At 48.3% G+C, this 22,368-nt stretch overlaps 1 protein-coding gene across 1 annotated transcript; it reads left to right on the forward strand.

The window, feature by feature from the left end:
* Positions 1–2,273: 2,273 nt before the first annotated feature.
* SORD (sorbitol dehydrogenase) lies at positions 2,274–21,597 on the forward strand. Its single transcript, XM_054642116.2, has 9 exons — positions 2,274–2,509; positions 5,932–5,965; positions 6,676–6,840; positions 9,646–9,805; positions 12,526–12,644; positions 12,830–12,895; positions 17,879–18,054; positions 18,867–18,988; positions 20,493–21,597. The coding sequence occupies exons 1-9, from the start codon at positions 2,450–2,452 to the stop codon at positions 20,656–20,658; spliced, it is 1,068 nt and encodes a 355-aa protein (XP_054498091.1). The 5' UTR covers positions 2,274–2,449; the 3' UTR covers positions 20,659–21,597.
* The last annotated feature ends 771 nt before the right edge of the window (positions 21,598–22,368 follow it).

The following is a 22,368-nucleotide window of genomic DNA, read 5'->3' on the forward strand; positions in this document are numbered from 1 at the left end:
ATCTTTTAGAGGAGGATATTGGAGGATTTGTAGTGAATGGTGAAGTCCTTGTGGTCCTGAAGGAAGAGCAGGCCCAGCAGGCACAGGCAGCAAATTCTGGCAGAGAAAACATGGAAGTGTGAAGGGAATCTGATTCAGAAAGGAAGGGCAAGAGAAGGGAAGAAAACTGAGGGCAGAGTGCTGACAGTCATGGCAGGGAGGAGCAGAAGGGCTGAAGGAACCAGCTTCCCTGCCCCAACAAAAAGTCACTTTTTGCCCAAAGGCTGCCAGGAACTGATGTGAGAACCCAAAGGAGTGTATCACAGCCAGAGCCCAGAGTTCCCAGTGAAGCTCCCAGTCCATGTCTCCAGCATTTTTTCAGATTTAGGGAGCCCAGGCATGAGGCTGTGCTGTGCTGGTAGAGCTGCAGCCTTTCATGGTGAATCCCACTGAGATAATTTGAGTGGCAAGGCAAGTCTGGAGGCAAATACACCCTAAAAAGGAAAGGCACAAGCAGGTACCTTAAGAAAACAATCATATCCAGGAAGAAATACCTGTTGCCAACCTTTCCATAAAATGTAAATATTCCTTCTTCCATGGAGGTGTCAGGAATTATATTGGTGTATAAACACTGAGTAAGGTGTTTTGTCACAGATTCCCATGAAATTGCTTCCCTACACTCAGAGTAACCACTGCAAGGATGTTGACTCTGACTCCAATAAATATTCCAGGGAATGACCCTGAAAGGGAAAAAAAAAATTTAAAAGCATCAGACTTCATGTGCCTGGGAGGTGAAACATTTTCAGGGAAACTAAATTCATCAGTATATCTATTCATGCAAGGAGGAGGACAAAATAATATTAGAAACACAGGCCATTTTTAGCTGGTTCTGGCAGTTTTACATGATAAATCCTGTATATTTTCTGTTTCCAAGGAAGTCAAGCTTGGAAAGCTTCCAGCTACGGAATGTTCTTAGAATGCTCTTCCCTCTGGTGACCTATGACAGGACCCAAGGAAACAGCTGGAGCTGTGTCAGGGGATGGTTAGGTTTGATATGAGGAAAAGGTTCTTCCTCAGAGGGTGTTGGGACACTGAACAGGCTCCCAGGGAATGGTCACAGCCCCAGGGCTGCCACAGCTCAGGGAGAGTTTGGACAATGCTCTCAGGCACAGGGTGGGATTGTTGGGGCGTCTGTGCAGGGACAGGACTTGGACTCAATGGTCCTTGTGGGTACCTTAAACCCTGGATATTCCATGATTCAATGACACTGCAGGGGATAATCTATTTGAGGTGTTTGTCAACTCCATTAGAGCAGGAAACCTCCTGTCCCCAAAACCCAGAATCCATGAAGTCTCCATTTTTTTCCCCCAATAAGCTATTTCTGTAGCTGTGATAACCACATTCCAACTGTGTCATGTCCAGGGCAAGCCCACAGATCACATTTTATTGAATTTTAGTCAAAGTGCAGGGTGCAGTGTTGTCACCAGCATGGCCTGGAGCTGGAGCTGAGGCTGGGATTGAGACTGGAAGCAGTGATTTGGGCTGGAATTGGGGTTGGGACTGGAGATGGAGCTGGAGCTGTATCTGGTGCAGGGATTGGAGCTGGAATTGGAGCTGGGGCTGGGAGATGGGGGGTGAGGCTGGAACTGGCCTGGGAGCCAAGGCTGGAGCAGGCACTGGAGCTGGGGCTGGGATTGAGACTGGAAGCAGTGATTTGGGCTGAAATTGGGGTTGGGACTGGAGATGGAGCTGGAGCTGTACCTGGCACAGGGGCTGGAGCTGGAATTGGAGCTGGGCCTGGGAGCCGGGGGGTGAGGCTGGAACTGGCCTGGGAGCCAAGGCTGGAACAGGCACTGGAGCTGGGGCTGGACCCAGGGCTTGAAACCGGAGCTGGGGTTACAGCCTGGGGCTGTGGCTGCAGCTGGGGCTGGAACTGGGGGACCTGGGCCTGGAGATGGGCCTGGAGCTGGTGCCAGAGTCGGGGCTGAGGCTGCAGCTGGGGCTCGAGCAGGGGCTGAAGCCTGGAATCAGAGCTGGGGCTGGAGCTGGGGCTGGGGTTACAGTCTGGAGCTGTGGCTGCAGCTGGGGCTTGGAGCTGGGACTGGACCCGGAGCAGGACTCGGAGCAGGGGCTGAGGCCTGGATTGGAGCAGGGAGACCTGTGCCCGGAGATGGGCCTGGAGCTGGGGCCAGGGTTGGGACTGAGGCTGCAGCTGCAGCTGGGGCTTGGAGCTGGGGCTGAGGCCTGGATTGCAGCTGGGGCCTGGAGCTGGAGCACCCGGGCCCGGAGATGGGCCTGGAGCTGCGGCTGTGCCGGGCGCTGGGGTCGGGGCCGGGGCCGTGCTCGGAGCCGGCCGTGCCCGCTCGGTGTCGGGGGCGGTGCCGGGCCCGCGGGCGGGCGGGGGCCGGAGCACGGGCGGCCCCCCCAGCAGGGAGCGATCCTTGGACCCGGGGCCGCGCCGAGCCGAGCCATGGCGGTGCCGGGGCAGAACGTGGCCGTGGTGGTTCACCGAGCCGGGGACCTGCGCCTGGTACGGCCGCGGGGAGCCGGGGCCGGGCGGGGGCGGCGGGGCGGGAGCGGCCCCGCGGCCTGCGGGGGGCACCGGGGGTGTCCGCACGGCGGCCCCGGTTCCTCCGGCTCCGGGAGAGCCTGAACCGGCCCCGGGTGAGCCTGAACCGGCCCCGGGTGAGCCTGAACCGGCCCCGGCTGCCCGCGGCCATGGCAGGGGGTGGCTGGGGGGGACCCAAATTCGGGGGTCCCCCATGACTGGGCCCTCCTCCCATCCCCTCTGAGGGGAAGCCCGCGGCCGCTTCGGGCTCTGCACAGCGTTACGGGGAATGACCCGGACAGGGAAAAAAACCAAACCAAAACAAAACGTACCAGCCCCCGTGTGCCTGGGAGGTGCAACATTTTTGCAAGAGAAATAAATTCATAGATGCACTCATTCAAGCATGCTAGAGGAGTGCTCATTCCTTCTGCTAGAAGGATGTAACAGTATCGGAAGCGTGATTTATTTTTAGCTAGTTCTGGCAACTTTGTGTGTATATTTTCTGTTTTTCCGTTCTTGGAAAGGTTTCAGCTGCAGAATGCGCTTCGGGGACACAGGAGGAGATAATCTTGAGATGTTTGCCAGCTCTGGGTGGAGAATATTTTATCCCTGACACCCAGAATCCCCAAAGAACTCTTCCCCTTCCCCAAATTAGCCATTGTCACAGCTGAGACGGGCCCTCCCAGGGAGCAGGTGAAGGGTGGGTGGTTGTTGCTCCTCTGGGCTGTCAGAGCCCAGGTGAGCAGCAGGACAGAGGGCTCAGGGGGAGCAGGTGCTGGAGGACCCTCCCAGACAGGAAGGAGTTTTATTTTGTACTTTTTTAGTATTTTAAGCTCATTCTGCCTCTCTGGCTGCTAATGCTGGGCTCTTTCCGGGTGCTGAATCACGATGGCGCTGCTGGAGAGCCGTGTGCTCCAGTTTGGTGAGTGCCAAAGGGGGAAGGAAGATTTCCCCGGGCAGGCATTGGCAGGCAGCTTTCTGTACACAGAGCCCTGGCAGGAGGGCTCTGGGGAGCACACAGACTTTGGACACACGCCTTGTTTAGGGGATGATTACCAGGGAAAGGGTTGATTCTTTACCAATCCCGCCCAAGCTGAAGCCACATGTGCCGTGGGTGGCTCCTGGTGGCTCCCAGGCACCTTTGACACAATTGAGCTTTCCCTGCAGTCACATGGAGCCTGACTACCAAAAGAAATCAAAATGGGTTAAGGACTGAGGTGCTTCCTATAGCTCAAGAGCACGTTTCCAAACCCCTGTGACTTCACAAAGGTGTCTGAGACTTGTGAAGGTGGGCACTGGCTCCATCACATCTGTGTGGCTGGTCTCTAAACTGGCTTACACCCAGATGTGTGAATTTTCTTTGGATATTTGTACTGCTGCAGACCTTAGAGCTGGTCACCAGTGCCCTCCTGCCTCACTGGCAGCACCTTGTATGTTCCTCCTGGGCTTCCCTGAAGTTTGTTTTCATCATGTGAATGGTACTCATGGTATTGACCCACTGGTGGTAGGAGTAGTCTCAGCAGTGAACTCTGAGCTTGTTATCTGCTATTGATACCCAAAGCTGGGTGACTCCATCTTCCTGTAATTCCCACACCTTTCTTGATTTTTGGACATGTTTCCCGTGGGCAGAGTTGCTGCGATCCCTCTGCTGTGTGAAAATGTGTTTGCTTTGTTTTTGTTGAGCCTCCTCTTGTCCTTAGGTATTTGCAGAGGTTCCTCTTTGCTGCCCATTGAGGATTTGTTGGTTTTATACTTCTACCATGGCTTCTCTTTCCATGTCTCCCTTCACAGAAAATATTTGCTGTGTTTACTTTACCAGTCACCATTTCTGAACTTCTCAGTGGACAACAGACAATGAGCAGAATTTGTGTCTTTGGTGCTCTCCACTTGGTCACTCCTATTTTCTCCAAATGAGGCTGGGGAATTCACTTCCCACCAAGGTGTCTAGGTTTTCTGGGCACAGTTGTTATTGCCAGAAAAAAATAGTGGTTTTGGGATTTTTTTCACACACATACATTTTCAGCTAGAAGTTGGCTTTATCTCTCACTGTAGACTTTCTGCTCAGTCTGAGGTGGTCTGTACCTCTGGTGTGTCACCACCTCTTGTGCTAATTGCATTTCTGTAAAAGAGGTTACATCTAGATTGATCTCTTTTAGAAATAATGCCCTGGGCTGTGTCCTCAGTGTAACAAAACAAACCCCCCATACAGAAAAATTGCAGATACAAGTCTGACCATAGAAAATTTCAGTCAGTTTAGCCATATGAGAACATGTTTCCAGAGCTGGTCTTTCCATGATGTTTAGAATGCTGAAGTACAAAATAGGAGTTGAGGAATATGCCAGGATTTAAACACTTAAAATGCAGAACAGTTTGAGCAGCAAATGAATTTTTAAGGTTTTATTATTGGCCCTACTGTGGGAGGCTTTTCTTGGAGACATATTCCTCAGGGTGGGTATTATATTGTCCTGATGTTGTAAAACCCAGCAAAATCATTCCTTTGGCCTTTGAGGCAGCTGAGGGAGCTCGGTGAAGGCAAGAGCCCTGCAGACCTTTTGGGTGGAAGGGTAATAAGGGGCACTTTTCTAACTCTGGTCTTGTCATTCATCCCATAAAGAGGTGCCACAGCAATTACAAGAGAACATGAATGTATACATTAATAGGTATAAATCATTATCTCTATATTATGTGTAAATATTAGATGTAAATGATGTATTACTGGCACAGGTTGGTGAGGCCTGGCACAGGCTGCTCAGAGAAGCTGTGGCTGCCCCATCCCTGGAAGTGTTCAAGGATGTGGCTTGGAGCACCCTGGCCTAGTGGAAGGCATCCCTGCCCATGGCAGGGTGTAGAATGAGATGGGCTTTAAGGTCCTTTCCAACCCAAACCATTCTGTGATTCTCTTATTCTATCATTATGTAGTTAAAAAAAAAGTTTTGTATTATTTAAAATAATAATATAAGCCCTGCAATATTAAAGCTTTATAGAACAGGTTGTTCAGAATCTTCCTGGTTACAAAAGGTGATTTTTTTTTTTTTTTTGTCAGACAGTGGGATGGATGAAGGATTCAGCTGAAATTTGGGGCTGCTCCAGTGCAGGGAAATTTAGTATGTGTCTCTTGTCTGGGCTGGGAAAGGGAATTTACTACAAAATAATTTGGAGGGTGGATTTACAAGCTGGCAGTGTGCTTACTCCTACAGCTACCTGTGTTATCCACTGAGTGTGGAGAATGAGGGGAGCTTAGGAGCAGGCTCCAATGTGGCACAGCTTTGTCTTATGGAGCAGACAGAACCAAAAACCTTGTCTGTTTATGGATTTACCTGAGCTAACCAGAGCTAAGCTTCCACAGATATTCCCAGGGATATGAACAAGCAGCTAAATGTTTTGTTTTTTCCTTTTGTCCATAGGAAAACCGTCCAATCCCAGAACCAGGTCCTAATGGTAGGTCTATAGATGACTGATCCTGGCTGCTTCCTTTACTTCTCTCTTTGTGTTCTCATTCTCTTTTGTTGCTCCTTCACAATATAAAATATTTCTGAGGAAGTATAAAATTATCCAAAAACCAATTGTGTGGCTGAAACAGATAATGCTGCTTTTCCAGCTGAAAAGAAGAGCTGGAGCAGTCACAGATAAACCCCTTTATCTGGCTTTGTTTGCTTCCTGTTCCATCAGTTCATGTATGTCACAGTAAATGGCTCTTGGGACATTCCAGATGATCTTATGCAGGACTAAACATTAATAGAATGGGCATATGGGCTGATAGAAATTCAATTCATTAACTCTCTGGGGCTCAAATCATAGCTTTGGGAGAAGGGAAAATTAAATGGACTTGCTATTTTTTTCCTGCTCCAGCACTAATAACGTTGCTCTTAAACTGCATTACTTTGTTGACCATATTTTTATTGACATCATCTTTTGTCTTACCCTATTTTGAGCCTTCTTGCTTGGTGAATCACTGCATAGTTTTGTGTGGCTCACGAACGTGCCACTCTCCTAAGGTGTGCACGCACATTTCTGCTGTGTTGACTGAATGCCAGTAAATTTGGATGTGTCCACACTGGCTCAGCCTTTGCTCTGGGGCCCACGTGCTGCTCTCCCAGTGCCTAAGAAGGTTGGTTTGCTACAAGGAACCTTCTCTCCTTTCCTGGCAGAGGTCCTCCTGCGCATGCATTCCGTGGGGATCTGCGGCTCCGACGTTCACTACTGGCAGCACGGTCGCATCGGGGATTTTGTTGTCAAGGATCCCATGGTGCTGGGACACGAAGCTTCCGGGACTGTCGTAAAAGTGGGCTCTGGGGTGACTCATCTGAAACCAGGTATCTGGAACCAAACCCATTTGTTTGTTTTCCTCCTAATCAGTTCCGAGAATGTGTTGATAAGAGGCTACGTTGTTTTCTGTCGTGTAAATTTATCTGAAGTTCTGAACTCACAGTGTGACCTCCTTCAAGAAGTGTCACTGGTTTGCTGTTAGTCACCCATCTTGGCCACTGGTGTGTGTGTGTGTGATATTCCTTAGGTAGCTTTATCTTGGGATGTGTTGAGCTGGCCAGGCTGTATTTTATATTTTAATGCAGAGCAGAGTGTATCTGGTACAAGGTGCCTTTTAAGGAAGCTTGATAAAGCTTCAGAAACCACATCTATAGCTCTTGCCAGCAGCCTGCTGTGAGTGTTTCTTCTCTGTGTGTGCTCTTGAAGGAGCAAACAGCCTCCTGCAGTGCAGAGGTCACTGCAGCCGCTGCTCCAGGCCCTGTGGTGGGACCTCCACAGCTCACTGTGCTCATGAATATCCTAGAAAATGGACTGAGCAGGGAATTTTGCAAAGTTTGCTAATGACAGCAACTTACACAAGGTGGAGGGGATGTGGGAGAAAGCCAGCAAGAGTTACAGAGACACCAGAGAGATGCCAGGGAGATGCAAGTGGAATTCAACACAGGCAAACACAAAGTTATACTCACAACAGAACAAACAAAACCAGCTTTGTATCTAAAATGTTGTACTGACCGTCACTGCTGAGGGGTGAGAGCTTTGGCTGTGACACTGTGCATAGCAACATTGGCTCCACAGCAGTGAAAATGCAAATTACTGTTGGGAAGGGGACAGAGACTCAGAGGATGTCAGTGCACGTCTGGAACTCTGCATGCAGTTCTGCTCTCCTTCTTTCCAAAAGGATGTAAAACAAGGGAGAAGGGTCCAGAGGAGGACAAGGAGATAACAACATGTGGAGCAGCATCTCTGACAAATGTTCCAAGTTGAGCTGAGAGCTAGAGAGACAACTCAAAGATGTGAGGACTCATGGAGGGCTGGCAGAACAGGTTGGCTGTTCTCTGGTAGCTCCAGAGCAAGGCACAGTGAGGTGCAGCATTCACCTGAGATGTTGCAGACCATGTAGTTTATGTGGTGGAAGGAGGAGAAGTTGTTGAGTGTTACTAAATACAAACAAACCACCTGTGACTTGGGAGGCCTCTCAGCTGTGTATAATGTGAGAGTACTCATTCTGTGCCTGTCCTGCCCCTTTCCTGTCAGACACCTGTTGTTGGCCAGCTCAGAGGGGATGCAGTGGCCTAGATGGATCCCTAGATCCCTTTACTTCCATCCTCCTTATCCCTGTGTCTGCCTGAAAGCCTGTTGGTGGAGAGCTTTGCTCAGAGGTTTGGCTCTGATTCCTCTGCCAAATAAATGTGAGGCTTTGTGTCCCTTGCAAGTTGTACTATGCTCACACTGTTTTCTCTGGTCCATCCTGCTTTGTGACAGCAATTAAAGAATAGTTCTTTGTCCTGCAGCATGTGTCCTTCCAGCACCCTGGGCTACTCTGCTGTAGCACCAAGCTGTCTCTGTTCCCAGATAAATCCTGCCAGGCTCCTGGGTGTTCTGCACCTTAAGCTTCCTTCCCTGTGAGTGTGGTGAGGCCCTGGCACAGGTTGCCCAGAGAAGCTGTGGCTGCCCCATCCCTGGAAGTGTTCAAGGCTGGGTTGGACAAGGCTTGGAGCACCCTGGGATAGTGGAAGGTGTCCCTGCCCATGGCAGGGAGTGGAACAAGCTGAGCTTTAAGGTCCCTTCCAACACAAATTCTTCCATGATTCCATGATTCCCAAGGAACAGCCCTTTCCAGCTGGCAGTGTGGTGGCTAGCCAAGCTCACCTGCTCCATCCTCAATGTTTCCTCTTCTACAGATTCAGCAAAATATCTGGTCACAGAGTGATTGCCTGGGGGCTGCCCCTTCATCTGCTGAGGTTGGCTGCAAGGCAGCTGGAGGAAGGTGTGTGTGTGTGGGGCTGAGCTTCCATCTGTGCCTCTGAAACACCATCTCTTTCCAAGTACCTGGGAAAATCTCAATGATGAGTTTGAAAAATGCGTGTTTTATGATTGGCTTTTCCCAAATATTAACATGAAAACGAATATTATATGTGTTGTGTTAGAAAGTTATGCTGTATTAATTTTTAAGTAGTGTGTTAAATATAATTTTAGGTTATAACATAATGTTAAAATAGAAACTATGTATGTGAGATATTTTTTTGAGAAAGGAATGAGGTACTTGCACCAGATAGCAACCACAGGACACCTAAATCTTTCAGAGAAAGAATTTATTGCTCTCTTATCGAGTTCTTCCTGCCTCGCTCAGCCCTGAAGTCAGGATTAAGAGGAAGAAGTTGACACTGAGCAGACAGAATCCTGTGTTTGAATGGAATTTATGCATCATGTGTGAGATGTATCAATATGCAACAGGCTGTTGCTTTTAAGGGTTAATCCTCTGTTAATGTGGGTCCTTTTTCAGGCTTATTTTGCCCAGAAAAACGTACCTGGATTGTCTGTAACTCTTTGCTCTTATTGTCTTGTATTGTCCTAAATCTCAATTGTTCAAATTTTATTACTCTAATTATATTACTATTTTCATAACCATTTTATTACAATTAAACTTCTAACATTTTAAAAAACAAGTGATTGGTATTTTTCACATGAGGCTGCTGTAAAGGGAGCATTGAGAACCAGCCTGGTGTGTGCAGCAAGACCTTCCTCGTGTCCCTCCAGCCCGTATGGTGCCAGTGTTTCTGTGGTTTTTGGTGCTACTCCTGCTTATGTGCCACCCTGTCCCTGACCCCCTGCATCTGCTTTCATCCTGGCAGGTGACCGTGTGGCCATCGAGCCGGGTGTGCCGAGGGAAATGGATGAATTCTGCAAATCTGGGCGCTACAACCTGTCCCCAACCATCTTCTTCTGCGCGACGCCGCCCGACGACGGCAACCTGTGCCGCTACTACAAGCACAGCGCAAGCTACTGCTACAAGTCAGTCCCTGCTCCCTCCACCGAGAGAAATATACACTCCCTGGGGGGAGATTAGCTGCAGCAATCACCTCTTGGCCCTTTGGAACACTCTTTATGTGATCCCAACAGGTTTTATTGCTTTCTGATCCATAAATAACATGCCTAAGCTTGGATGGCAGCCACTTTGCAAAGGGTTTGTCACGCAGACAGTTTATCCCCTCAGGTGCCAGACATAAACATTTCTTGCATGTCTTCTGGGATGTTACCACTGGTTTACCCTTTAATTATTTTCCTTTTCCCATTTGCTCTCTGCTCTTGGTTTTTCTCCTGTCTCTTTTCATATCCTTGCCTTCCTAGGCTGGTGCCTGAAGGTCTTTGTCTGGTTCTCTGAGCTGAGTTTTGCAGCTGCTTTTCAGGAAAAACCAGGGTGGACTGCTGACATCCCACTCTGTGGTTTGAAACAAAGTCATCCCACTTTGAGCAGAGCAGGAGCAGAAAGCAGTAGCCCTGCTGAGCTGTTTTTTCATGTATCTGAGTGTCTCCACTAAACTACCAGCATTACAACATATGTTTTCATGTCCAGTTCAGCAAACTTGAGTATATTATTAATTGTGGCAGCACTGGCACATTTGCTTAGAAGCAAATTTGTGCTTAAACACTGGCAAATCAAAGAATCCCAAAACAGTTCAGTTTGGAAGGGACCTTAAAGCTCTTCCCACTCCACCCCCTACCATGAGCAGGACCACCTTCCACTAAGCCAGCTTGCTCCAAGCCCCATTCAGCCTGACCTTGAACACTTCCAGGGATGGGGCAGCCACAATTTCTCTGGGCAACCTGTGCCAGAGCCTCAAATACTCCAAAGACCTGAAAAAACTTGTTATACCCACTTAAGTGCCTTTAACAAGGAGTTAAAAATACCCAAGTAGTGTCCCCCTAAGGCTGCTCCATCTGTGGAGTTTGTTCTTTTTCAGTGTGTATGGAGCTGGTACTTCCATGAGCAGGAACATCCTTGGGATTGATCTTTGGTGTTGGCACAGAAATCAGGATCATGTTAGTCTGAAGGAGGCACTTGACTGCTCTTCTCCTGGGAATCCTCAGGCAGGAAACTTTCAAAGCAGATACCAAGAGCTGCTGTCAGGATGAGGTGCTGGTCTGGATGGGATTGGCATCTCATTTGTCATTGATTTCCTGTGTATCAAAAGTTTTTGCTTGAGAGGAAGTGGTTGATTTGTAGCTGGCTTCTTCCAGGTTTTTGCTTTTTTCCTTCAATTTGAGCAAATGTGTGTGTGTGTTATATATATGTTATATATATATGTTATATATATATATATATATATATATATATATATATATATATATATATAGCCAAAGTAATATTTGCTCAAATTGGAGGAAAAAAAATCAATAATACATATAAATAATATATTATATATAATATATTTATATAGACTTATATTTTTATTTAATACATATTATATATTTATATACATTTATATTTTTATTTTATATATTTATTTTTTTGTTAAGCTTTGGGATGCAAAGTCTGCTCCCAGTTTCAGATCAGCAGTGCTGTGGCTGGCTCATGTAGAGCAGATTCCCTGGCATGGAGTCACTCTGCCAGCACAGATTTGCCAAGAACAGATGATGGCTGAGCTCAGTGAGCTGTTACACATTTGGGCAGTTACTGTGTGTCCTGCTGGTGGACAGACTCTGTGTTGGGTGCTCTGAGTAACTTGATGGAGGTGGGATCATGCCCTCCCCATTGACAGGGCAGTGCCCAAACCCAGCAGTAGCAGACATGATGCCAGACTCTGTGACAAGGGAACTCTTGGAGTCAGACTTTTAAAACCTCTTGGAAATAAGGGATATGCAGATATCTTACAGCTGTCTTCTCACAGCCATCATTTCCATTTCTTTGGCTTCACATTGGCCTGGCTGAGATCTGACCTTGAGCTTCCCAGTGCTGTCCTGTCCCTGCTGGCCCTCCTTGCAGGCACAGCTCCCAGAGCAGTGTGAGAACCCACACTGGTGGCTTGCAGGTGGGCAGTGTTTTGGGGCTGAGATTTCTTTCTGCAGTTCAGAAGAGTTTCACTCCCTCTGCTTTTTTCTGTCACTTATGTTGGCTGTGTTACAGGGCTGGTTTTGTCCAAAACATGTTTGATACCCACTGACTGCTGGGAGGATGCATACTGGGATCAGTCCACTTGTTAAAACACTTGGTGCATCAGGAAAGATGATCCTGGTTGTTACCAGGAAGGGAGACCTGGATCTGGCTGCCTTTCCTGGTGGCCTCACCTTTGGCAGCAGGATGTTTTCTAAAAGCTGATTCAGCCCTGGTGAGGGTTCTGGGAGCTCACTGGTGGGTGAGCCATAGGGCAGCTTTGGGGTGGTACATATGCAACTGGGGGGGTTATTCTAAAGGGAATGAGTGGCAAAGAAATCCTTGTTGACTCACCAAACACTGGAGAGCTGCTTGCTGTGGGGAAGTTTGTGGGTCCCTGGGTGTGGTGCTTGGGCAAACCTCACTGAAAAATGCTCCAGGTGCACTTGATGCTGCTTCAGAGGAGGGAAAGAAGCAGTGTAATCTCTTGAAGTGTATTCCAGTGTATTTCCCTGACCACAGGTGGGAGTGTGTTTTGCCACTGTGTTTTACACCCATGTTTGTTTTTTGAGTCTCATGGCTTTCCCCATCACCCTCATGAACTACATTGGTGACTGTTCCTTGTGTCCCATTCTTGCAGGCTTCCAGACAATGTCACCTTTGAGGAAGGAGCCCTCATCGAGCCCCTCTCAGTGGGAATCCATGCCTGCAAAAGAGCAGGAGTCACTCTGGGAAGCAAGGTCTTCGTGTCTGGCTCTGGTACAGTGAGCACAGTCAGTCCTTGGCTTCCCTGCCTGCTGGGAGGGGATGGGCAGGCTCAGGCTCTGCCTCTGGGCTCTGCTGGAAGGGATGAGGGGGACCAAAGGGGCTGCCAAAGCTCTGGGTAGTTCAGAGGTGGGGCTGATGCTGCCTGTACATGTTCTCTTGCTCCCCTTTGTCCCCAGGACCAATTGGCCTTGTTAATGTGATTGTTGCTAAGATGATGGGTGCAGCAGCTGTGGTAGTTACAGGTAAGTCCTTTTTACCCCTTTCAGAGTGTACCTGTTTCCCACCATACAGAACCACAAAATCATTAAGGTTGGAAAAAAACATTTAAATCATGGAGTCCAACCATTGATCCAGGAGTGCCAAGCCCAACCATGTCCATATAAATGCCTCATCCACATGTTTTTTGAACAGTTCCAGAGATGGTGGTTCCACCACTTCCCTGGACAGCCTGTCCCAGTACCTGACCACCCTTCCAGGCAGGTTTGATCTTAGGTTATTTTTATCTCTGGTAATGCTGGATGATGGCCCAGACAGCGTTTGCCCACTGTTTTCTGTGTGCAGCCACACTGTGCTTCTCCACTTGTCTTTCTCTGCCCTTCTGTCTGCTCCTGCTGGGGGTTTCATTTTTCACTGGTTATCCACAATGACTGAAATGGCCTTTTCAGGCTCTCTGCATTTGAGAAATGGGCATTCCTTGCATAACTGTATCCTGGACATTTCTAGTTGAGCTGCTGTTTGCAGGAATGTCTTTGTCCAGCTGTGTCAGGAAAATCTCTGAGGAAGGAGATCTCATCTTTCTAGATACCTTTTCCAGGTTTGCATCTCTTAATGATGAAGCTTTTTCTAGGGTCCACTCACAAACTGTCATTTATGGAGCTTCCCCCTTTATGGAAGAACTGAACTGAGTCTTCATCACCTTTGCAGCTGCCCTTCAGGTTGTTGAGACAGCCATTCCATCCCTCCCTTTTTTTGCCATGCTGACCTAGCCCAGTCCCTCCTAGCTCTCCTCTAAGGTTCAGGCCCTCTCTCTCTGTAGCTTTCCCAGAAGGATGGAGAGCTGGAGCAACCTCAGGATGTTTTCTGGTTGAAATTTCCACCTGGGGGCTGAACAGGGTCTGGAAATGGTGCTTCCAGCTCCCACCATGAGTCTTCAGTCTTTCTGAGTGGTGATGGCCAGGAGGAGTAGTTAGAAGGGCCACTGGACATTGAGTACAGACTGCTGCAGTTTTTATGTCAAAGCCCTAAAGGCTCCTGACCTTCCAGAAGGCTGTTATTCACCTCCCATACTATGAGCCAGATGTATTTTTGACCTTTCCATTACAGTATTGCTTGACCTACTTTGGGTCAAGAGATAAAATTCAGGTCCCACCCTCTTGAAAGAGAAACATCCTTCAGTAGTAGCTGAGGTCAAAGCAGAAAACACAAGGCCTTTTCCTCCCTTAATCCCTTTGCTGTTGAATCCAGGGCATTTTTAGCTGTGCTGGCCTCACCCTGCAGGTGTGTGTGCTTGATGGATGTGGCTGGTCCACACCTCAGATTTTGTGAAGTGTTGTCATTTGAGGATGATATTTGCTGTAGCAGGAAAAACAGCTCTGCCTCTTGAATCATGCACGAGGAACCTTGTGCCCAGCTGGGCTGTGCAGGGGCTGGGGGTGTCCCATTCCCTGGGTGGGGAAGGCTTGGTGAGTGGGGTTGGTGGGGCTGAGGCAGCTGGCTCAGCCTGCCCCTCAGTCCTGCTCCAGGAATGGGTGTGTCTTCCCCCTGGTCCCAGGAGCTGCTCCTGGTGGGGACCTTGGCAAGCTGAGCTGGCTGTCATGTGCTGGCTGTCATGTGCCACCAGAGGTGCCTGCTGCTTGGTTTGTAGGATCAGCAAGCTTGAGTACATGGAATTACCCTTTCTTATCTTTCTGTGCTAGCCTAGGTGCTGATTCTGCCTCGTGGATGTCTCTTCCACACAAGAGGGGTTTGGCTGAGGTGCTCAAACCATGAAGGTGCTGTCCCAAGTCAAATATTTGAGTGTGACATGAGCTGAGGAATGGGTTTGGTTTGGCTTGTGCTGCTGGAGATTTTGCTGCCTGTCTCAAGGAACTGCTTTTTGTTTTGGCTTTAGGAGCCAACACCTGTGAGGTGCCTGTCTGCCCACAGAGGCCCTCTTGTACTTTGCCACCAAATTATCTGAAGTCATTGCCCTGTGTTTTTATCACGTGTCTGTGAGGAGCTTTGTCTGTGCAGCACTTATGGCTTTAAAAGTTTGTGTTTGTTTTCACAAGTTTCTTACAGGTATAGAAATATTTAGAAAAGCTTTTTTTTTGTGAGAACTCACCTCCTACAACTTCTGTCTTGGCTTGCCTGGAGTGTTTGATATATTTCATGGACTCCAGTTGGGTGAGAAGATCAATTTGTTTCATGGGTCCTCACCTACTCTTCCAAAAGATCTGTGTCTTTCTCCAATCCACTCCACTCCAGAATGGGCAACCTTCTCCTGTCCTTCTGCCTTGCTGTTGCTCTGAAAAGCTGCTTTTCTCCTCATCAGCCTTCCTCCCCAGTAGGTGAAGGGGCAGTTTAGGTGCTCATGTTGGGCTGTCCTGCATTGCACTGTCACTGAAAGTGCACTTAATAATTCCTGCTCAAGGGAAATTATTCTCCTTGTTCTATCTGAATCTGAAGATCTGGGTGTTGATGCCTCCAGAAGCCCTGGAATTCAAGGTCAGGGAGGTGAGTAACTGTACAGAGCTCAACTCCTTTGAGAAAGAAGATGAACAAAGAAAATCTGAGAATAATCAAGAGTATTTATTTGCTTGTAAAGTTGGCTCATAAACCATCATGAGAAGCTTAAGGGTAATTTGATAACTTCACTGGAAGCAAACCAAACTTTAATTAGCTCCAGGGGCTGGGAAGTGAAAACAAACTTCTGACTAGAGGCAAGACGCAAGCCATTAATTGTTTAATTGACCAGTTTCCCAAGAGCTGTGTGGGTTTAAAGTGCAAAGGGCTTGATCCTTCCCAAGACTCACAAGTGTCTGGAGCTCTGAACAATGCAGTGACCTGCAGATCTGTCTGCTTTACTAAGTGCTTCCTGGTGATTCAGGTGTACTGGGATGCTATTGCAGCCCTGGCCAGGGCTGACAGTGTTGCTGCTGCATTCCTTGTGCTGCTTAGAGCCAGGGCTTCCTTCCCAAGCAGCTCACAAACCAGAGGCCAGCTACAGGGAAGATGAGGGGGTTTTTTGCTGCCTGGGAGTGGTTTTGTGGCCACTTTAAATTGCACTGGCTGCCTTGTTACTCTAGGGCACTGCCTGTGGATTATTTCTGCCAGAGAGAAAGTATGAAATATGTAAAATATAGACTAGAATGTCTCTAATATTTATATATTTATATATTATACATGTGTAATATTTTAAATATATATTTATAATTTAAAATACATTAGTTACTCAGGAGATGTTAAAAATGGTAGAATCCAGAATCTGTGTCTGCTGTGAGCTGGTATTGTGATACCAAACTTCACAGGGAGTTTAGTCATTACTTGAGAGGACTCTTTAACCCCTGTGGTCTCCTTGCCATACACTGAGATTTGGGAGACACCAACCATGCTGGGCCAAAGTGTTTCATGGCACTTGAAGTGCCTCAAAAAGCTCCTGGCCATACAATTGGTGCATGAGAGGTCTCTGAGTGCAGCTCAGCTGGGTCAAGCATGGGCCTGGAGCCCAATGCTCAGAGCTTGGGAGGGACAGAGGTGACTCCTGCAGCCACAGGAATGAGCCCATGTTGGGGCTTCCAGGGTGATGCTGCCCTTTCTTTTCAGCCTTGGCTTTTCCTCTTTTGTCTGCATTTTATTATCCTTTGTTACCCCTTCTTGAAACACCCTCCACAGCTCTCCTGGGTGCTCAGCTTGGCAGTTGTGCCCACAGTTGGCATCCTGAGCCTTCCAGCTGCCCGTGGGGGCCTGTCCATCCCCTGCCCTGCCAGTGAGTGCCATCATTTTTCCATCATTTTTGCTGTGGGATGGGCAGGGTAGAGCCTCTGGCTCACTCCCAGGACTGCAGCTGAGTCAGAGTGGCTCATGTTGGAGAACTGGCCTTATCCTCCTCCTCTTTCCCTTGATGTTTTCACCCCACCCCATCTCTGACTTCTCTGAAGACTGTGCCCTGGTGAGAGGGGTGTTTTCCTCTTTGCTGTGTGTGCCCCTACCACAGGTATCATTTTCTGAGTCTTCAAGCCCAGGACCTCTGGGAGGAGACCACCCCTCAATTTTGGGTCTAGGAAATCTTGGCTGTTATATCTTTTCCAGTGCCAGCATGCAGACCCCTGTAGACACTGCTTTAGTGTAGGGAAAAAAGGTGATTCCTTCCTGGGCAATCCCACTCTTCTCCTCAGCTGTCCATGTCCTTATCTCCAGAGGTGGTCTGGTTACCAGTGGTGCCTGGAGAGGAATAGGTGGCTTTCCTCTGGGGGTGTGGGATGCCTTAGCAGGACAGCTTGGTTCAAACCCCCTGTAGATCTTCAGGTGATACTTGCAGCCCTGTCAAGATCCCTCAGAACAGAGTACAGACTACAGCCATGCCCTCACAGATGTTTATCATCACCAGCTTTGTTGCTCCATGTTAATGGGTGTCTCAGGTCCACCTTCTTACCAGATCCACTCCCTTTTTTTTATGGGCTTGCCTGCTCATTCACCTGTGACAGAAACTGTCTGAGAGATGCTACAAGGAGGGTAAAGAGCAGAACAGGTCTGTGACAGTGCAGACACACTGAGTGTTTACAATGAATGCATTCTGCAGCTTGCTCAGCTGAAGGCACCTGCTGAGGGTTCCTTGAGGAAACCCTTGGAGAGCTCCTGGTCTGTTCTCATTGGGTGCTGTTAGAAGTGAAATGGCCCCATTAATGACCCTCTGAGCCTGTTGTCTCCTGTTGGAAGGATTCCTTGGTGCTGTCCATAGCCATGTTTATTGCCTTGATGCACTCTCAGTGTTCTGGCAGAACCAAAGAGAAGCCGCCCATGGCAGGGAATGGAACTTCAAAGTGGAGTGGAGCTTTGAAGTCACTTCCAACCCAAACTATTCCAGGATTTTATGATCATTCCCTGCTTGCCAAGAAGGGGTGAATCCTCATCCATTCTAGTGGTGCACTGTCCTGTGCACACATGTAGTGAGCAGATGCCAGGTTCAGGTTCTTGCCCTTCTTTCACATAATACTCCAATTCTTGGTTTGGGTTTCTTTCCACAGACTTATCTGCCTCTCGCTTGCAGAAAGCCAAGGAGGTGGGGGCAGATTTCACCATCCAGGTGAAGAATGAGACCCCGCAGGAGGTGGCCTCCAAAGTGGAAAGTGTGCTTGGCTGCATGCCTGAGATAACTGTGGAGTGCACAGGAGTGCAAGCCTGTATCCAGGCTGGAATTTATGTGAGTACCACTTGTTCCAAAGGCAGACCAATGATGGTGTTGGTCTGGTTTTTTTCTGGGATGGTTCAGTGAATGACCTATTTCACTCTCACAATGTTTAATTTAAGTGGGCTTGGTTTGGGCAGAGAAGCTGCTCCTTAGACAATAAACTGGGAGAGATAATTAAAGGGTTAACATCAGTGTGGGGATAATTGATTTGATGCTTGGGTGCTTAACCACTTACCAAGGAGACTCCAGTAAGATCCCCAAACCCAGGGAGTAGGATAGCAGCTTCCATTGAAGTTGTGTCCAAATAAGAAGAGTGATCAAGCAAATTAATTCCAGAAGGAATGAAAGAAGCAATTAAGAAAGGGATGTTTTGCTGCCATGAGCATCCTAACAGGAGGATGGGGGAAAGGTTAATATGGAGTTTCACAATGAAAGGGCAGGAGGGGAATGGGACAAACTTCAAAAAGAGAAATTCCAGTTGACCATCAAGCTCTTAGTTTTAAATCTCTCCCACTGAAATCTCAAAGTACCTTTTGTAGTCCTAAATGGCAGCCATTTTTCAGAATGGGGTTTTCAGAAGAGGAATTTTGTATTCCTTCCAAAATCCTTCAGAGATTTTCAAAAGATTGCGTTTTTTGCTTTGATTACCATGTGTTTCACTCTTACAGACTCCGACAGCATCCTGCCTCTCCCTGGGGCTTCCCTGCTGTGCCCCAGGCAGTCCATTGCAGCCACAAAGGGTGCCTTTATTTTTGACAGACCCTACACAGGCTCCTGCAACTGTGCTCTGCAGAATGTAACCTGTTTGTGTGTTTGCTCTGCAGGCCACTCGTTCTGGTGGGACCCTGGTTCTGGTGGGGCTGGGGCCTGAGATGGTGACGGTGCCCATTGTGAACGCCGCCGTGCGGGAGGTGGACATCCGTGGGATATTCCGCTACTGCAACACGTGAGTCTCGTCCTGGGGGGCTGATGTGTCTCCAAGTGAAAATTCTTCAGAGCTCTACTTTCTTGCTGATGGAGAAAGTCTCTTTTCTTAATCTGTAGCTCTCCAGGAAGGATTTATGGGATGTCGTCACGCTCCTTCTTAAAATGAGAAGTGTTATTAAGTAGGCGGTTTGGGATTAGCTGCTGCATCCCTTTGTATCCCTGTTGCTCTAATTTGGCCCATTCAAGGTTGGACTTGATGACCTTGGAGGCCTTTTCCAATCTCAGTGTTTCTATGATTCTAAACAGAGTGGCTGTCACAGACATGTGAATCCTTTCGTTAGGATTTTTTTTCCTGAGAAGCTGAGAGGCCTCAGGAACAAAATATAAACATTGATTTTCTGCTGCTGTGGAATGCAACAGGTGCATCTGGGATTGGTCTCATGTGGCTGTTTCTAATTAATGGCCAATCACAGTCAGCTGGCTCAGACTCTCTGTCCCAGACACAAGCCTTTGTGATCATTCTTTCTTTTCTATTCTTAGCCAGCCTTCTGTAGAAATCCTTTCTTCTATTCTTTTAGTATAGTTTTAATATAATATATATCATAAAATAATAAATCAGCCCTCTGAAACATGGAGTCAGATCCTTGTTTTTTCCCTCTTCCTTGAACCCCTGCAAACACAGTCACAAGTGGCAACACAATCCCTGTGAGGGACTCTGTGCCAGGGAAGAGGCTGGAAGCTGGCTCAGGCTTTTCCTTTTTTCTCCCTGCACTGAGTCCATGAGTTTGAGCTCCACCATGGTCAGTGTGGCAGGCAAGAGGCTGGGCAAGAGGAGAGCAGAGGATGGCAGTGTTGGTTTTTATTCAGGCCTTTCAAAGTAGTAGTTTCCTGTGATTTTCATTTGCTTCCTGTGATTTCACTTACTCTCTCAACTGTCTGTGTAGCAGTGCCTGTCTTCTCAGAGCTCAACAGCCCAGAGCTGTTGGCCTGTCCCATCTCCCATACCAGACACTGTTGTGGTGTTGTGAGGGTCCCCAGGATGAGGTGAGAGATGAGAATCTGATTCAAAGTTCTTAGAAGGCTGATTTATTATTTTATGATATTATATTATTTTAAAAGAAAATTATATACTCAAACTATACTAAAGAAAGAGAAAGGAGACATCAGAAGGCTAAAACAAGAATGAATAATAAAAACCCGTGACAGACTCCGAGTCTGACACAGCTGGCTGTGATTGGACATTAAATTAAAACAATTCACGTGCTGGGTAAACAATTCTCCAAATCACATTCCAAAGTAGCAAAACATGGAGAAGCTAAAGCTTCCCAGCTTCTCAGGAGAAAAAATCCTGGAGAAGGGATTTTTCATAAAATATCATGGTGACAAGACACCAGAAAATTCTTTGCAGGCAAAATTTCCCTGGGCTAGGGAAATTACTGTGATGATCCAGGCTGCTCCATGCTCTTTTCCTGGACTCCAGACTAGTGGCTGCTCTCATCCCCTGCTCTCTGCTTCCCTTGCAGGTGGCCTGTGGCCATCTCTCTTCTGGCATCCAAGCGGATCAACGTCAAGCCCTTGGTCACGCACCGCTTTCCCCTGGAGAAGGCTCTGGAGGCCTTTGAGACCACCAGGAGGGGTGAGGGGGTCAAAGTCATGCTGAAGTGTGACCCCACTGATCAGAACCCCTGAGCTGTCCCAGTGCCCTGCCCTCATCCTCCCTGCTGCTTGTAACTAGAAAATCACATGTAGTGAGGGTGAATGGTACTGGGAGACACCATTAGAGCATTAACGGGTTACTACAAATGGACAACCAATAGTTTGAATCAAAATGATGAATTAGAGATGATGGATTGCACAGTTGGTGGCTCTTCTTCACAGTCTACATGTGCAGGAGAGCCTGGCCAGGTTCCTCCATGCCAGGGAGGAGCTGGCATGTGGCACAGCAAGGGTGGAGGTGCTGGCACTCCCCCTTCCTGTCCTGCACTGCCCTGGCTGCAGCATTTCCTGCATGGCAATCCCTGGATACAAAATGGCTCTAGGTGAATATCCCCCCTTTCCTCATGGGTGCTCAGGGACTGGACAGCCTGTGGAACAAAGCCTGGCCCTCCCCACTGCATGGGAAGCACTGGCACATTCAGGTCATTCTCTCCACACTCTTCTCAAAGCTCAGAACTCGGGTTTTGTGAAACTTGGAGGCCACCTGGGACCATGTGTGCTGTGTCACCCCCAGCAGCTCCTTGTGGGACCACTGCAGGCAGGGAAACTGGGACTGCTGAGAGCCCTGTCCTCATGTGCCTCCCATGAAGGGGCTGTTGGGGGGCACAGCTGCTTTTGACATGGAAAGGAGCACAGATGAGACATGATGGGACATGTGGTGAAGATCAACTCAAAGGTTTCACCACTGCTTTGAGTGAGCATCACTCAAAGGTTTTACCACTGCAAACAAATCATAATTATTTAGGAATAACAAGCCTTCCTGCTGAGTTTGTGAGCCATAAACAAGGTACTAATGAAATAGAAAAAAATCTAATATTTGATTTTAGTCATATTAATTTTAGTACTGAGAGATCAGTTCCTTCCTTGGTACTGAATTTTCCTCAATAAATTCTGGCTGCCTGAGACCTTCCAGAGTGTGTCCCTTGAAGTGTGGGGTGGTGGGTTGGAGGGGTTTGCAGGGGACTGTGCAGACCTAAGCCTCACCAGGGTGCAGGTTGAGCTCAGTGTTGGCAGGACTGTGAAACTTCAAATGACCCAACCACTTGCAAATGAAACCTCATGTTTTTTCCAGATGTGGCCAAGTTAATCCTGGCAGAGATGGAAAGCCCCAAGTCCATGCTGAGTTTTACAGGGATTAGACATAACCCCAGGGAACTTTCTGTAGCTGGAAGAAGTGGTCAAAATATGTGCTCAGCACATTCCCATGCTGGGAGGAACCCTGTTGGCATGGCTGGGGATTCACTGGCCATCCTGACTCCTGTGCTGTGGGGATCCCCATTGGCATGGCTGGGGATTCACTGGCCATCCTGACTCCTGTGCTGTGGGGATCCCCATTGGCATGGCTGGAAAACCAGTGGCCATTGCAAGGTTGTTCTTACTGGGAAATGGAAGCTTGCTCTCTGTAGTCTTAGGGGGCTGTTTAGCATCCTGAGGGTTGGAGTTATTGCCACAGCTCAGCTGGTTGGGCTCCTTGTCTGATCTGCTCCCTCAGCAGGTCTTGCTGGGGACACTGACACTGCAGGGGCACTGCTGGGGGGCAGGAGGGCTGGTGGGCATAATCAAGGGGCCTGTGCCTGTGATGCCCCACCCCTGACTCCATGTATGTCACCAGGGCAGGGGAAACTCTCTCCAGCTTGGCCCATTTTCCAGTGGGCTGGAGTTAATGCTCTGTGCCAGGAGCAA

This window comes from Agelaius phoeniceus, chromosome 13 (genome assembly GCF_051311805.1).
Source record: "Agelaius phoeniceus isolate bAgePho1 chromosome 13, bAgePho1.hap1, whole genome shotgun sequence".
NCBI classification, from domain to species: Eukaryota; Metazoa; Chordata; class Aves; order Passeriformes; family Icteridae; genus Agelaius; species Agelaius phoeniceus.

Bases quoted from the DNA above. Each gene is read 5' to 3' on its own strand.
- SORD (XM_054642116.2), top strand. From the start codon at position 2,450: ATGGCGGTGCCGGGGCAGAACGTGGCCGTGGTGGTTCACCGAGCCGGG. The intron at 5,966-6,675 runs GTAGGTCTATAG...CTTTCCTGGCAG, and splicing joins CCCAGAACCAGGTCCTAATG to AGGTCCTCCTGCGCATGCAT. The intron at 18,055-18,866 runs GTGAGTACCACT...TTTGCTCTGCAG, and splicing joins GTATCCAGGCTGGAATTTAT to GCCACTCGTTCTGGTGGGAC.